Source organism: Bos mutus, chromosome 2 (genome assembly GCF_027580195.1).
Source record: "Bos mutus isolate GX-2022 chromosome 2, NWIPB_WYAK_1.1, whole genome shotgun sequence".
Lineage (NCBI taxonomy): Eukaryota > Metazoa > Chordata > Mammalia > Artiodactyla > Bovidae > Bos > Bos mutus.
The window spans coordinates 111,328,110-111,344,903 of NC_091618.1; the positions used below are offsets into that span (position 1 = coordinate 111,328,110).

At 39.2% G+C, this 16,794-nt stretch overlaps 1 protein-coding gene across 2 annotated transcripts in view; it reads right to left on the reverse strand.

Annotated features, from left to right (window-relative positions):
- SLC25A12 (solute carrier family 25 member 12) overlaps positions 1-10,980 on the reverse strand; it is a 98,596-nt gene extending 87,616 nt beyond the window's left edge. The window contains exons 1-2 of one of the 2 annotated variants that reach the window (XM_070358422.1): positions 10,876-10,980; positions 9,876-9,923 (exon numbers count right to left, since the gene is read on the reverse strand). In XM_070358422.1, coding sequence (XP_070214523.1) covers positions 9,876-9,923; positions 10,876-10,887 — 60 coding nt within the window. In that variant the 5' untranslated portion in view covers positions 10,888-10,980. Of the gene's footprint in view, positions 1-9,875; positions 9,924-10,246; positions 10,328-10,875 lie in introns of those variants that run through there. The other variant, XM_070358416.1, reaches the window with a different exon arrangement.
- Between the last annotated feature and the right edge of the window lie 5,814 nt (positions 10,981-16,794).

The following is a 16,794-nucleotide window of genomic DNA, read 5'->3' on the forward strand; positions in this document are numbered from 1 at the left end:
ACCACAGCAAGAGTTGAGCACATGAAGCTAATCTTGTTGTCCTTCACTATTACTGCTCTTACTCCTACTGCAAGCCAAATTTAGTCCGGAATGCATGCCCTTTCACTACTCAAGCACTCTATGTAACAAGCAAAGACCACAACAGATCCAACAACACAACTTTTGTTACAATAGTGCAATGTGGAATTCAATAGCAGAAATAATATTTTAATGAGAAAAAATAATTAATACATATAGCCACATGGATTTTAACAACTCTATGAAGCCACGTTAATTTTTTAAAACAGATTTTAATGAGTGACACAAGATTTTTCTGGTATTTACTAAAATCTACACATGCATTTTTTAGGAAAAGGCAGTTTTATACATCTAATTAGCATTTTCAGTTGCATATTTCACTTACACTGGAAACAAAACCTATTTAATATTGCAAAAAAAATTTCTCCAGAAATCTGCCTTTCTCAGATTGTTTCATGAAATACTATCTTTTTGCGTTAATATGTGTATTTTTACTATCTGTTACATCAAGGCCTACTATCAGCTACCATGCAATGTCTAACAAAGTGCGGAGGTGGAAGACTCCAGTTACTCACTGAAATTAACAGAAGTTACCATAATAAGCTAAGTCTTTCAAAACAATTTAACCCCTAAAAATGGCCAAAAACCTTGGAAATAATGACCCCAGAGAATTCAGTAACTGGAACTAGAATGTTTCATAGCAGATTAAGTTGAATAATTTGCATTGTTCTTAAAAATACTTCAGTTTCTTGGTCTAAGTAACCATGGGAACATTCAAGGGGCATATATATTTACAAGCCCAGACAAATCACGTGTTTGATAATCAAGGTGTAGCTCCCAGGTGTATCGAATGCTTTACTGTTGGTAAGCCTTGATTACATAGCAAGATTTTTGCCATAAGGAAAAAAGGCCTTTTATCCTGGCAGGGAGCAGTGACAGATCAACAAAATGCAATGTAGGAACCGGGCCTGGATCCTGATTTTAATAAAACAACTTAAAAAAAAAAAAGAAACAAGCATGGAAACTACAACTCTGAATTGAAATTCATTTATTAAGGAAAAATTTTAGGTGCAGGAAGTATTGTGGTTTGTTTGGTTTGTTTTTCAGAGTCATCATCTTTTAGAGATAGACACTGAAGTATTTATGGATGCAGTGATAAGATGTCTGAGAATTGCTTCAAAATAATCCCCTGCAGCTGCAATATAAATTAAGCAAAATTATCCATGATAGTTGAAGATTCGTGATGGTAGATGGCAATTCATTATGCTATTTTCTTTAAATTCATATGTTTGAAATTTTTCATAATAAAAAAGGCTACCCCAAAAATGAGATGATTCTGTATGTACTACCATACCTGCATTGCCATACAATATTAAGTAAATAAGCCAAGTTGTATTAACATACATAAAGCAAGTCTCCTCCATTTACTATATAACCTTCAGCAGGTTGCTTAACCGTTCTGGGGCTCAGTTTTCTCATCTATAAAATGGGAATATTAATGGCACCTACCTTATAGAGTTGTCCTGAGAATTACATACAGTGATTTGTATAAAAAGCTTAAAATAGTCCCTACAACATAACAGTTAACAAACAATAGTACAGTTCTAGAAGCCATGGCACTGGTTTCAGTGAGCCATGTTTCAGAAATTTCAGCAGTGCTAAAAGAGAGCTGAACAGAACAGGGAGATGATTTTTCACAAATTACAAACATAAAGAATGAATTGTAAGTCTCTCTTTCAGGTCTGCGTCTTGGTATTCCTTGGTTGGACTACTATTCCTTCTCTGGTTAAGACAGAGCAACAGAAGGTTTAAATGAAAACTCTGCACATACTTCCAGTCTCCCAGTTTTTAATCATGGCTCTACCCCTTCTCAGGATCTATAGATTTGAGAGAGAAATTACCTTTTGTGGAGATATTTCTGATTATGGGGATTTGTGAAGATCTTCAGATGTATATTTTAAGAATGTAATTAATAATTAACTGATTACATGTACATAATCACAAGTACTTATTAGCATCCTTAGTCACTTTCTAGGTCCAGCACAGTTACCTGGGGAACACAAGGGACTGAGATCCTTTTCAGGAAAGAAAAGTCCTCAGCTCAGAAGAAAAGGAAAAGGACAAAGAACTAAGTTTTATCAGGTTCTCTGAGTGCCAGGCACTATTTACACATTATCTTATCCTTGTAATATCCCTATATGCTAGATGCAGTTATCCTTTCTTAGACAGATGAGAAGACAGACTCCCACAGAAATCTAAACACCTAAGGTCACTCAGCAAAAGGGATCAAAGAGGATTCAGATTCTGGTTAGACTACAAAGCCCATGTAAGGTTCTGGCTACTTTCTGTTGCCTCCTGGATAAAAAGGAGTCAACCAAGGCCCAGATCAAGATATCCTAAGAATGCTACGGACAGGAGGAAATTAAATTGGAACAATCACAGTCTACTCAAGGTAGAGTAGAAAATCCATGAGAAAGCACAGAAATATATGAGAAAGCTTACATTTCAATATGATCTATCTTTAAATACAATCAATTTAACATATAAACTGAATCATTCAACTTTCAAGGTGAAAGACCTCCGACAGGTTCCACAACATTTTTTTAGAAAAGAATCCAAACTCTTCTTCATGGTCTATAAACAAGGTCCTGCTTGGTGTGGTTCCTTCAGCCTCATCTCTTACTGCCCATTCACCCCCTCACTCACTGAGGCCTCAGGAGCACTGGCCTCATTTTTGTTTGTTGAACATACCAAATCCTATCCACATCCAGGCCCTTGCACATGTGGAATTCTCTCTACTTACTTTTCAGTTCTCAGCCCTGATATCACTTCCTTACGGGCCTTCACTGGCCACCATCTTGAAAAATGATCACCTTTTCCATCATTCTACTTATTGGAATTGTCACAATCCTGTGATTAATATTTCTTTTTTTTTTAATGTGTGGTCTTTGTTATTGTCTGTCTCACCCCTACCCAGAATGTGAGGTCATACCTTCATTAAACAGCTCTGTCGTACCTACAAACCTCGCACAGTGCCTAGCCTATTTATTGACTGGTAGTAGGACATAGATCGGAGAAGACAATGGCACCCCACTCCAGTACTCTTGCCTGGAAAATCCCGTGGATGGAGGAGCCTCGTGGGCTGCAGTCCATGAGGTCGCCAAAAGTCGGACACGACTGAGCGACTTCACTTTCACTTTTCACTTTCATGCATTGGAGAAGGAAATGGCAACCCACTCCAGTATTCTTGCCTGGAGAATCCCAGGGATGGGGGAGCCTGGTGGGCTGCCGTCTATGGGGTCGCACAGAGTTGGACACGACTGAAGCGACTCAGCAGCAGTAGCAGCAGGACATACATAGCATTTAATAACTCTAATGTTTTAATCTTAATTATTTTTCATCTGTCTAGTTAATTCAAGGATAAAGTCTTCACTATGTTGCTAGCACGCCCTTAATGCCTAATACTTTTTTAAAAATAAGAACTCTATATAGTTTATGGCAAATATTTTATAAACTAAAGATAAAGGCTATTATCTTCAATTCCTATAGCCTGAAAAACTGGTGAAAACCTTAATCAGGGTGGCTAAGAAAACTATAGATCCCTTTCTGTGTGTCTCTTACTGGTTTCTTCAACCCAGTTCATGTTGGGGAGTCTCTTTTAACTTCATGTTCTGAATTACTACGAAGAAGGCAATGGCAACTCACTCCAGCACTCTTGCCTGGAAAATCCCATGGATGGAGGAGCCTGGTAGGCTGCATTCTATGGGGTCACTAAGAGTCGGACACGACTGAGCGACTTCACTTTCACTTTTCACTTTCACGCATTGGAGAAGGAAATGGCAACCCACTCCAGTGTTCTTGCCTGGAGAATCCCAGGGACAGGGGAACCTGGTGGGCTGCCATCTATGGGGTCACACAGAGTCAGACACGATTGAAGCGACTTAGCAGCAGCAGCAGCAGCTGAATTACTAAGTTCTTACTTTTAAATTATGTACTTGCTCAAAATTTAACACATATACATTGAGATTTTGTTTTTATTTCCCCTGAATTCTTACCTCAACCCCGTTAACATTATCTATTCTTCTGTATATACACCTGTCTTTCCTCATTTATAAAGAAAAAAAAAGTGCTAGTCGCTCAGTTGTGTCCCACTCTTTGTGACCCCATGGAGTACAGCATGACAGGTTCCGCTGTCCATGGAATTCTCCAGGCAAGAATACTGGAGTGGGTAACCATTCTCTTCTCCAGGGGATCTTCCTGATTGAACCTGGGTCTTCTGACTGCAGGCAGATTCTTTACCATCTGAGCCACCAGGAAAGCCCCAAGAATACTGGAATGGGTAGCCATTCCTTTCTCCAGGAGATCTTCCTGATCCGGGGGTCAAACCTGTGTCTCCCACAGTGCAGGCAGACTCATTTATAGTACATTTGAAATCCCTCTAAATCAGCTGGAGTAAGTCTAACTCATTCTTTTTAGTATCTGCTTAATTTTCCACAGTTGTTATTTCATAATTTTCCTACCACTGCCCTTTGATAGCATTTATTTTGTGTCCCCCAGCTTTTTTTTGTTTTTGAGGAACAACTGAGTGCTGACACTAACAATCTAATACATATATATTCTTATGAGTATTTTTACTTCTCTGGGATAAATATCCCCAAAATAGGATTGTTTCTTTAACTGGTTATCTTTTTATTTTAAACCATTGCCAATTGCTTTGCAAAGAGTCTTTGTTTCCACAAATGCACTGTGAGAGCACCTTTTTTCTCCACATTTGGCCTCAGTAGATATTATCATCTTTCAATACCTGATTCTCTTATTTTAACTGTAATATTGTGATACACTTCCTACACTTTGGAAAACATAGCCCTAACTCATATTTCAACAAAATAGAAAAGTCTCCTGCTAAAAGCTAATTCCCTTTTCAGCTGCAGGTTATTGCCAAAAGTAAATAAATACATAATATGTAAAAAAATATTTATTGAATAAAGGACATTTCTTTCAATTAAAAATTTATGTTATCATAAAAACCCTAAAGAAGAATCACTGTTTGCTTTACATTAGCAGCAGCATCTTCTACTTATTTTCTAATGTAAAATAAACAAGACAGAAAAAAATGGATTTTCATAATTTGATATGGGATACGATCTTCTAGTTATACTGGTGATGAGAAAAAGGGATAAAAATAGTATTTGATTTCTACATTGCCACACATTTTGGGTCTAGCATATATTATTCTACAGTCTCAACATGTATTGCTTTTATCATAGGATACACTGGTAAATGAACAACAGAAAAATCTATCAACTTAAAAAGAAAAAAAAGAGATCTTCAAAAATCATTCACTTAAAACAGTTTTTTGCTTTTGGGCAGCACTGTACGGCCTGCAGGATCTTCATTCCCCCAACCAGGGAATGAACACAGGGCCACAGCAGTGAAAGAGCCAAGTCCTAATAATCACTGGACCACCGGGGAAGTCCCGTAAAACTGCTTTTTGATAAACCTCAGTTCAGTTCAGTCGCTCAGTCGTGTCCGACTCTGCAACTCCATGAATCACAGCACGCCAGGCCTCCCTGTCCATCACAACTCCTTTGCCACAAAACACAGACCATACCAGATTAACTCTTCATTTTTAAATTTGCCAGGTTTATAACAAACAGCCTATGACATCCCTGTTGTCCTTACCTCACCTTCCTCTTCACTGTTTCCCTTGTCTCCTTTTGCTACTATATACCTCTGATGTAGCAGATTTGGGTCAATAATAGTGTGTGGCTGAGAGAGGTAAAAGAAGACATAAATCCAGAATTGACGGTTTCAAGGGTACTAACAGTAAAATATTAGCTTGATAGCTGGTTGTAAAATTACAGCAGTCTAACACATAAGAATTCATTTGCTGTGCTCTAATTTTAAGTACTTGGGGGGGGCAGGAAAAAGAATCCTAGTGAATACTATTGTTCTTTTCTTTTAATTAATAGAAAACGCAGCTTATCAAAATTTGAGAAATGATGAACATAAAAAAAAACCTATTTCTCTATACTCAGAATCAAAATGCTTACTTACTCTTATCAACTCGCACATAAATGGACTTGCACATAAAATGGAGCGTCATTAAACATAGGTATAATATCACTTTCAAACAGGAGTATTTTGCCTTTTACAAAACAAATGACTGTTAGCCACACCAGCTAGTTGTGAATTTAGACAGTCAATGCCATAGTTCTAAATTTTCCAGAATTTTTCAATTGCATTCTAAAATTCAAAATTATATCTTCTTGTAGTCTTTAATTAGCTCAAATGACCCTGAATTCAAGTGACCCCTCAAATCCTACCAAAACAAAATTATATTAATCACAGAAAAATCTAGATTTTACTCTTTGACTTGACCCTTTTCTGTGACACTCTAAACTCCCATGAGGCCATTCTCCTTCACTTCCACTCCTCCTCCTTCCATTTCAATTGATCATATCACTTATAAATCAGTCCTTTATTCCCTGTCTTGTTTATTTTATAATTAATTCTCCTAATCCAAGGTTTCATCTACCACCTATACAAAACTTGTATCTGACTTCAACTTATTGGGACACATGTATTTAGCAACCAAACTTTAACAATCCCCTCACCCAACTCCTCAAATAGACGCCTTATAAATTAACATCTGTCATAAAAATGCTAGATTCACTACTCTTTCCTTTACTTTCATATTTAATACCACATTCAATTGATTTCATCCCTTCCAAAGTCCCTAGTATCATCCTTCCATTCCATTTCCCCAGCCATCAGCCACTCCAGGTCATTATCTCCCACATGAATTATTTCAATGGCCTCTTAACAGATCTCTCTACCTACTTTCAACCTCTCCACACTTTATCCAACATACACAAAGAGCTGCCAGAATTTACCCACTTCAATTTGCCCACTGAGAAACCCAGAGTGCCTTCCTACTGTTTCAAATCCAAAGTCCTTGGCCAAATGTTCTAGATAGTCACAGTGGAAAGGTATTATATTTCAGCACCTAAGAAACCAATTTTTTTTTCCTTTAATTTCTTAACAAACACAGTTGCAGTTAGACTTTTACATGCCTCTAGCTTTTAGCACGGAGAAGGCAATGGCATCCCACTCCAGTACTCTTGCCTGGAAAATCCCATGGATGGAGGAGCCTGGTAGCCTGCAGTCCATGGGGTCGCAAAGAGTCGGACACGACTGAGCAACTTCCCTTTCTCTTTTCGCTTTCATGCACTGGAGAAGGAAATGGCAACCCACTCCAGTGTTCTTGCCTGGAGAATCCCAGGGACGGGGGAGCCTGGTGGGCTGCAGTCTATGGGGTCAGAGAGTCAGACACAACTTAGCGACTGAGCATGATTTAACAGGGAAAATAATGCTATCTCCTAAGGTTGTTAAAGAATCCGCCTGCAATGCTGGAGACCCAGGTTCAACCTCTGGATTAGGAAGATCTCCTGGAGAAGGAAATGGCAACCCACTGCAGTATTCTTGCCTGGAGAATCCAATGGACAAAGGAATCTGGTGGGCTACAGTCCATGGGGTCACAAAGAGTCAGACACGACTGAGTGACTAAGCATGCAGAAAGGTTGTTATGAAAATTAATAAGATATCCTTACCTGAAATATTGTAAATTAACTATACGTCAGTTTAAAAAGAAAAAAAATTAATACCCGAAAAGACTAAGCCAATGCTCAGCATACTTCAGAATGATCAGTAAATGATAGCCATTGTCATTATTATTACATGACCACAAGGATCTAGAGAAATCAATTTGACTATCATACCAGAGGCTATAATTTGCCTTCATTGTTCTGGACTCCCTCAACCACAAGTTGTGGGACATGGGACAGGTCTCAAAGAGAGACTAGTCACGTTTACCTGTCCATTCAAGTCTGGGCTCAATTCTCCCCTTTAATTATTCATCATGTTAGTGTCTACTACTAAACTAAATACAAGTACATACATGACACACAGTAAATAATTCCCAGTGACTATTCCGATAAATATGTTAAGTTGCTAAAGAAATGCATAGTTAGTATGTATTTTTGCCTGCTATTGTTTCTAAAATATTTAAAAAAACATATGCATCTAAAACAAAACTGTTTCTAAATAATGCCCTATAGCTTCAAGTAACTATAGTTTGAAGTATTTAAGATATAAATTTAAAATCTATGTTACTTGCTAATAGCCCTCAAACTGATTCAACTAACTATATTCTATATCAAGCTGTTTCAGTTACCAGAAGGTAGTATCTATGTTCTGACCCTTATCAATAACTCTTGGGTCAATGCTTTACCATTACTGCTAAACATGTAGTTAATGAATTCCACAAATTTTCAGTATAAAAAGGGTATCATCAAAATAATGTGTAAAAAGATAAAATTTGAAAGTTTTCAAAAAGCTAGGCATAGTCCCAGCCCTCTCCTTTCCAAAATCAAATCCATATAGAATCACAGATTTTTTTCCCACAAGATTTTTAAAGCTGAAAGGACTTCAACTGCCATTTCCTTATAGCCCATTGAGTACTACATGAGAAGATGAAACCCACAGGTAAAACCACAAGATAGGGGCAGGACTGGCAATTGAACCCAATGTTGCCAACACCTGGTCAGTACTCTGTTCAATAGTTCATGAAGCATTTCCACTGATTTTTCCTTTGCCTACTTAATTTAGAAAACAAAATTAACTACATCACATGAATTCCTCATGAAACAATTGAGCACATGGCGTGGTTAACACTGACATATTTTTGGTTATTTTCAAGAATACTTGTGAGAAATCAAGGTTTCAAACCACAAACAGAACATTTCTATTACAATTACTTTTGTTCTGGAAATGATGCTTCCCTTTACCAGAGTTTATAAAATTTAAGATTCTCATTTTCACTAATTGGTCATCTATACAGCCGCCTCCCCAACAATAGCTTAAGCAATCCACATTTCTCAGATAAAAATGTCATCTGCACCAGGCTGATGCACATGTTAGAATCTGTTCCTAATATAGAATCATAGACTTTTGGAGTTGGAAGGAACCTTGGAAGATCACCTCTCATTTTACAGAGGAAACCAACACCCAGCAAGGACCTGCCCAAGGTCAAAGTTGCTATACAAGCACAGGTCCAGAATAGACCCGTTCTCAAAAATTCTCAAAAGAATTCAGAGAAAAATACAGTATTTGGTAGGTCACCTAAGCTTGTCTCCCTTTATATGTACTTAAACACAATTTCCTGCATGCAGAACTTCTGAAATTAAGAAATGAAAACAAAAAACTAAGTCAATTTTTTAAAAGTCTACAGCCAAGTAAGTCACTGATGATAAAAATTTAGCAGAACTGAAGGTGGATTCTTGCAAGAATCACATAAAGTAACATTTTGTAACACAACCCCCAAAGCCCATGGATATAATAAAAATAAATGGAGGAAGAAAAGACACACACAAATTAAGAATAACTATATTATTCTTATCTCTGTAACAAATTGCACAGAGTTGCTTAGAAGCAGGAAAACTTTACAAACATAATTTTCAAAGAACAAAGAATTTTAATCATACCTATCAATTGCACAAGTGTGCCAATATGTTTTGAAATTTTATTTTGGTCACAATGCTTAAAGGGAAGCTGCAATTTTTCTCCTTAGTGATTTTTTTTTAATGTCTTAAGTCATTAAAAAAATAATTTGAGGGAAATCTATTTAATCAAATCTTAATAAGAGTTATAATCTATATTATTTATTCTCATGTTCTGAAGGAAACATGAAAATACTGATAAAACATTCCTGAAAGCGAAGGCCTGAAAAATACTAGACTTACACGTTCCCCCCATCCCACCCCTACCAAGAAGCAGCACAGGACAGAAGCCATTACCTGTAGGAATATGTTTCTTAACTCCTGAGGATCACCTCGCTTGGTTGTCTGTAAGGGAAAAAAAAAAAAAAGCCAGTTAATGCTTCACTAGAGATCACATAATCTCTGCAGATTAGAGTTCACAGATGCTAACAATCAATGCTCTTATCTTTCACAAGTGCATCTAGTTGAAAACAAATTAAAAGCACTAATACTGATAACAACTGTCAAATTGGAGTTGTGCGATCACACGGTGGAAAGACAGGTGTGAAAAGCCTAAGAAACAGCAAATCTATCAGATAGATTTCCCCTGGGCTGGAAAGGAAGGGCCATGAGGATCAAGCCCTTACTTTACTCCACATCCACTAGCGACACAGTGAGCATCCACCCACCTTCAAACCAAGAGTCCAGCAAGAGTAGAAACAACAGCAAAGTTGGAACACCCAAATTAATCGCATGGCCTACTGGCCTTTCTTCCCGTGGAAAGCAATGCAGAATATAATTATCTCCACGCCTCTTTCTTTCTCCACCCAACCTAAAATAGTGAAAGCAGCTACAACGTTTCTAAATACTTTAGACATCCTGCCACCTGCAGCTCAAATGCCAACCGCTGCCCCTGGCTCCAGAGGCCCCCAAATACTCAATTACTCACCCCCTCCCCCACCACAATACACGGATGCCTTGGGTATCCCCGGCTTTCCATGCCACTTCCTCCCACTCCCTTTCTGATGCCCTCCAACTGCTGGCTCACAATCCCATGTACCTAGGGCAGGATACTCCTCCTCCTTCACGGACCAGTGGTCCTTACAAGCCCCTCCAACTCACAATCCCTCCTCCCTCCCCTCCCCCCGCCGGGCATCCTCTCCCTCCGGTCCAAGCCCCGCACAGTTCTCCCTGGAGCCCCAGGACACGCCATCTAACAATCAGGCCAAAAAGTCAATGGGAAGAGGTGAGGGGCTGCAGGTAGGGTCCCTGGAATGTCTCTTATGAAATAAAGGCAGCAGCAGAGAGTTAGAGTCACCTTGACCGCCATGCTGTGCTCGGAAGCCGGGGACGAGCGAGTGAGCGAGCAGGGCCGAGCTGTCAGGGCGCGCGCGCGCCGCCTCCCCGGCCGCGCCCGCCCTCCCGCTCGCCGGCGCCGCGCGCGTCCCTATGCAAATGAGCCCGGGGCGGGCGGGGCGGCTTGAAGGGCCGCTTCCGGGCCAGAAGCGGCTGGTCAGCAGCGCGGAGGGGGACCGGCCTCCCACAGGGACGACCTCGGTGCCAAGCCGTGGGATTCCGACGCGCCGCGTGGTTGCCAGCAGCTGAGTAGCTGCCAGGAAAGCCCCAGGTCTCTTAAGGCCTCTTGGAGGGTGTGGCTTTGGGCGCCGACTTCAGCCTAAGTCGTTTTCCCTTGAGACTTACAGAAACACTTGAGGCCTAGATTGAGCAGGATTTCGAAGGATCAAAGAACGTGTCTCAATAATAACAACAATAATAATTGAATTGTTGACGAGAGGGAAATACTGACAATAAAACAGACTGGGGCTCATTTCTGGGGCAAACCTAGGTAAACATAATTTGAGAAATATGCCCTAAAATTGGCATGGGATGAATACACTTAATAGAGTGCCTCCTGAACTGTTGTAAAGCTTTATTAGTAGACTCCACCTTCCTAATCACCCAGATCCCTTTCTGGTTGAGGTGGAACACAAATGTTTAGGGGAAAAAAATCCATCTGCCAGGGCTGGCACTGAATCCTGGCCCAACTTCCTTCTCCAAAAACGTTTCCAGCCCCATCCAAAAATAAGTAGCTCTACTTTGAACCAAAATAATGTCTCTCAAACTGAGTCTTGCCATTACCACTATATTGAGCTGAATATTGAGTCACTCAACAATTGTTTGCTGGGCATCTATTATATGCCAGATACAGTCCTGCTTATAAAGAATACAAAGATTAATAACATATAGTCCCTACTTCTAGTTTACAGGTGGGCAGTGCATCCCACAATCCCAGCTCTGTGTATTTTGTTTGTGTCTTTAAAGGAAGCATGAAAGTGAAGTGTTTGTTGCTCAGTCTTGTCCAACTCTTTGCAACACCATGGACTGTGGCCCACCAGGCTCCTCTGTTCATAGAGTTCTCCAGACAAGAATATGGGAGTAGGTAGTCATTCCCGTTCGTTAGGGAATCTCCCAACCCAGGGATCAAACCCCGATCTACTTCACTGCAGGCAGATTCTTTACCATCTGAGCCACCAGAGAAGCCCAAATAAAGCATACTCCCTATTTGAAAAAAAAAAAAGTCTAACACTCCAAGCTTTATCTTATCTCATTTAGTGCAATAATCCCTCCTCCACCCTCTTTCTTGTTTCCAGTGTTGAATCTCACAAGAGGTTTCCCTTTTCTAAAGTCTCACTAATGGTTTTATTTCTGTTAAGTATCCAAGTTAATGGGCTTTCCAGGGGGCACTAGTGGTGGAGAATCTGCCTGCCAAAGCTGGAGACACAGTAGGCTTGATTTCTGGGTCAGGAAGATCCCTCTGAAGGAGGAAATGGCAACCCTCTCCAGGAAGTTTCCTTGCCTGGAAAATTCCATAGACAGAGAAGCCTGGAAGGGTACAGTCCCTCAGGCTGCAAACAGTAAGACATGACTGAGCACCCCCAACACACATCCAAAGAAATGAGGAAAGTGCAGCGGCAAATGGAAATTGTGGATAAGGCACAATATATTATAAGTACTCCTAAAGTGAGCTTTTCTTCTGAAGTAGATTTAACTGTCTGCCACCATCATATCTCTTTCTTCAGTCTGTTCAAACTTCTTTTAACAATGTAATTGGATATACGTACTAAGTCACTTCAGTCATGTCCTACTCTTTGTGACCCTATGGACCAAGATTTACAAATTCATAATTTGTTCTACTAGCACCTTATGTCCCTGACACTCTGCTCTCTTATTTTATGAAGTTTCTCTAAGTAGGAATTTCAAGATGTTTATTGTATGTTACTTTTCAAGGGAAGGATGTTTGTAGCCCAAAGTCCCTCAGTTCGAATAAAAGTACTTAAGGGAAAGGAAGGGATTTATTTAAATGAAGGGATTATTTGCTAATGGAACATATTGTTGTCTGCCAAATCCATACTGTTGGAGTGAAATTTAGGGTCAGACTGGCCACTTGGAGAGAGGAAGACAACACTACATTTAGACAGAACTCAAAACAATAATTCACAGGAATAAACACCAGGCCATGGTAACAATTTTCCTGTATAAAAAATAGATGATTTTTAAGCAAGTTTAAGAGTCTCACTGGTGCCAATCTAGTCGCAATGGAGATGATATTAACAACTTAAAACTAAGGCTGCCAGCTACCCTAAATAATAAGAAGTTAGAAAAACTCAGCTACCCTAAATAAAGGTGAATTTTGCTGGATTTTTCACCTATCCAAATATAACAAACAATAAAGTGAATAAAGTTATTAAAAGTAGGTACCATGGGATGAACTAAGTATTAAAAGGAATACAAAAGCAAGTGAATTGGAGCTTCTGCCCTTAAAAATTTTGCAATCTGTCATTCTATTATGATGATTGGCTAACAGTATTATTAGATACTAAAACTTATTTTTCCTCAATTGTAGTTGATCAGGGTTGAGGGAAAACTTATGAGTTAACGGGATGGCAAAAGACAAACCTGTCAAATAAGATATTTGGGAAAAGGAGGTAGAAATAATTCAAAACTTTTTACAATTTTTAAAAATAAAAATCCCAATATAGTAATTTATAACTCTTTCTTTAGATTGCAAAGTGATATTTATAAACAAGAAGTAATTTTAAAACTGTGGCACAACAACTATAAGTTGAAAATTTGAAGGTTGAGTCGAAAAGAATAACATTGCAGAAAGCAAAATTGGAAGTTAAAGGCTAAGAGACTAGCTGCAAAAGTATTGTCATCAATAGTCACTTTTTAGTGTTGGTTTCATAAAATATTTAATGCGTAGTTTGACTGAGCTGGGAATTTAAATCTGCCTGTGAAGTCCTTGCCCTAAAAATATTACCCCCAGATGCAAAAGCAAAGTATGAGCTTACTAGACCAATCCGCAGAAATATGTCTCCAACTCCCAGGCAGCTTACACTGTATTAACTTTGTAGGTGAAAGTTAGAATTATGCTAATGCCTAGTGCCCTAATAAACCAAAATGTAATTATTAAAACAAGAGGCAATTGCCAATGAGCCTGTTCTACCACAACTCTTGGCCCTCCTCTTATCTTTAATAACATATTCTTTCAGTTTATTTTCTAGCTTCCTCTCATTATTTTGAGAGGTGAGAAATCCTGCATAGGCCATCAGTGTGTGTGTGCTCAGCTGTGTCTGACTCTTTGTGACCCCATGGACTGTAGCCTGCCAGGCTCTTCTGTCCATAGGATTCTTCAGGCAAGAATACTGGAGTGGGTTGCCACTTTCTACTTCAGAGGATCTTCCAGATCCAGGGATCCAACCCACATTTCCTGCATTGGCAGGCGGATTCTTTACCACTAGCGCCACCTGGGAAGCCCTACTGACAGGAATACATTTTGTTCCTGTTTCCATATCCCACACAGATATGATGGATGTCATCTTTCAAGAAATAAATCTACAAACACTAGTAGAGCATTAGGATGTCAGTGACTAATTAAGCCAGGAGTGGGGCTCCTCCTAGACTAAAGGTACATATGTCATCACTATGACACTATGATGAGGAAGAAGCTGAATTGTATCCCTCCCCCACATCAAGATGCTCACTTAGAATATTTAGAATAGGGGCTTTCCTGGTGGTCCAGTGATTAAGACTCCCACAAAGGACATAGTTCAACCCCTGGTCTGAGATATTCCCACATGCTGCAGAGCAACTGAGCATGTATGTCACAACTGCTGAGCACATGCTCTAGAGCCCGTAAACCGCAAGTACTGAGCCCATGAGCTGCAGCTACTGAAGCCCGTTCACCTATAGCTTGTGCTCCACAAGGGAGAAGCCCACTGCAATGAGAACCCCATGCATCGCAACAGAGTATCCCCCACTCACAGCAACTAGACTCTTGCTAAGGTCTATATGCCACTTATAGTTAGATACTAGATAAATGACACATTTAAGGACTTCTCTATACTGTACAAGTATTATATTCCCTGTAGAAACATTTGCTCTAATTGAAATAAATTCTCATTTTGGTGGAGAGGGAAGAGTGGCATATCAGAATCAGATGAAATAGCTGTACTCTTACAATTGCATCTGCCTAAGCTGCTCTTCCTCACAGTCTGACTCTAAGTCTTATAAATTATGCAGTGGAAATAATAGTGATCTTAGTTTGGGACCACAGTCTTCTTTATTCCCTTATGGAAGCAGTAACAGTCAGGTTTTCGTGTTGTTTTTTTTTTCCCAATGGATTTTGAAAGGAATTCATGGAATGAACTGTTGTAGATGGTTAAGGCTGTGAGTACCCTATTACTATATAAGTCAGAACAGGCTGGTATTTAGTGGGAAACCTTATGATCAGATGGAGGATTGAACTAGGTGAGCTTTAATGTTTCTTTTAACACTCTGATATTATGACTTCTAATAACACAAGTTTTAGTTAACAAAATTTATTAAGTGCCTTGTGTTGGTACTAAACTAGCTCTTGCAGCTACAGGAAATATGAAAAGAATAGATAGCATGATTCTGAAAGTGTGGAGAATGTTTTACTGCAGCAACTACTATCATTAATTTTTTCAATGAATATAGCTGAAAGAATGAGACCAAAACTTTTGCATACACCAAAGGTCAAAGCAGCTTTAGGTAATAATGCCGTAAAAACTCTGTGGTTTGTCACATATTCCCATTCCAATCAAAAGTATATAACTGGGAGAACAAACATCCTGCCTGGTCCCTCAACCACCCACCCCTAACCCCACCCCTGGAGATTTACTTGGATCTGGTTTTTGCCTCCCTCCTACTTAGAGGTCAGTAAGGAAGGAAGCTTTGGATCTGATCCAAAGTAAAGAAAAAAAAATGCACTTTAAAAACTGCTGAGAGAAAAGCAAAGGCCTCAGAATACCCAAAGCAAACTTGAAAAAGAGTAAAGTTGAAGGACTTACACTTTCTGGCTTCAATATCTAGTACGAAGCTAAAGAAATCAATTCAGTATGATATTGGCTGGCAAAAGAATTGATAAATAGATCAATGGAACTGAATAGAGAGCCCAGAAATAGTTACAAAATCATAAAGTCATTTGATTTCTAACAAAAGTATTATACTAATGCAATGCAGTGGGGGCAAGGAAACTTTTCAACAAATGACACTTGACTAGATACATATCTATGTAGGAAAATAAAGAAACTTCAACCTCTAAATATATACTAAAATCAATTTGAGATGAATCATAGACCTAAATGCAAAAGCTAAAACCATAAAGCTTTTAGTAGAAAACATTAAGGAATATCTTCATGACTCAGAGGTAGGTAAAGTTTTTTAGTCAGAACAGAAAAATCAATAACCATAAATTAATAAACTGCTAAATTAGATTTCACTAAATTCAAAAATGTCTACTGGTCAAAAGACAGCATTAAGAGAATTAATAGGATTACTTCTCTGGTGGCACAGTGGATAAGAATGTGCCTGCCAATGCAAGGGACGTGGGTTCAATCCCAGGTCTGGGAAGATTCCACATGTCGTGAAGCAACTAAGACCATGTTCTACAACTTTTGAGTCTGAGCTCTAGAGCCCATGAGCCACAACTAATGAGCCCCTATGCTGCAACTACTCAAGTCCACTCACCCAAGAGCCAGCAAGTTGCAGCTACTGAAGCCTAGGGCCTATGCTCTGCAACAGGAGAAGCCACCATAATGAGAAGCCTGTGCACCGCAACTAGAGAGTAGCCCCATTTTCCACAACTAGAGAAATTCCAAGCGCAGCAACGAAGACCCAGCGCAGCCAAAAATAAATAAATACATATAGCTGT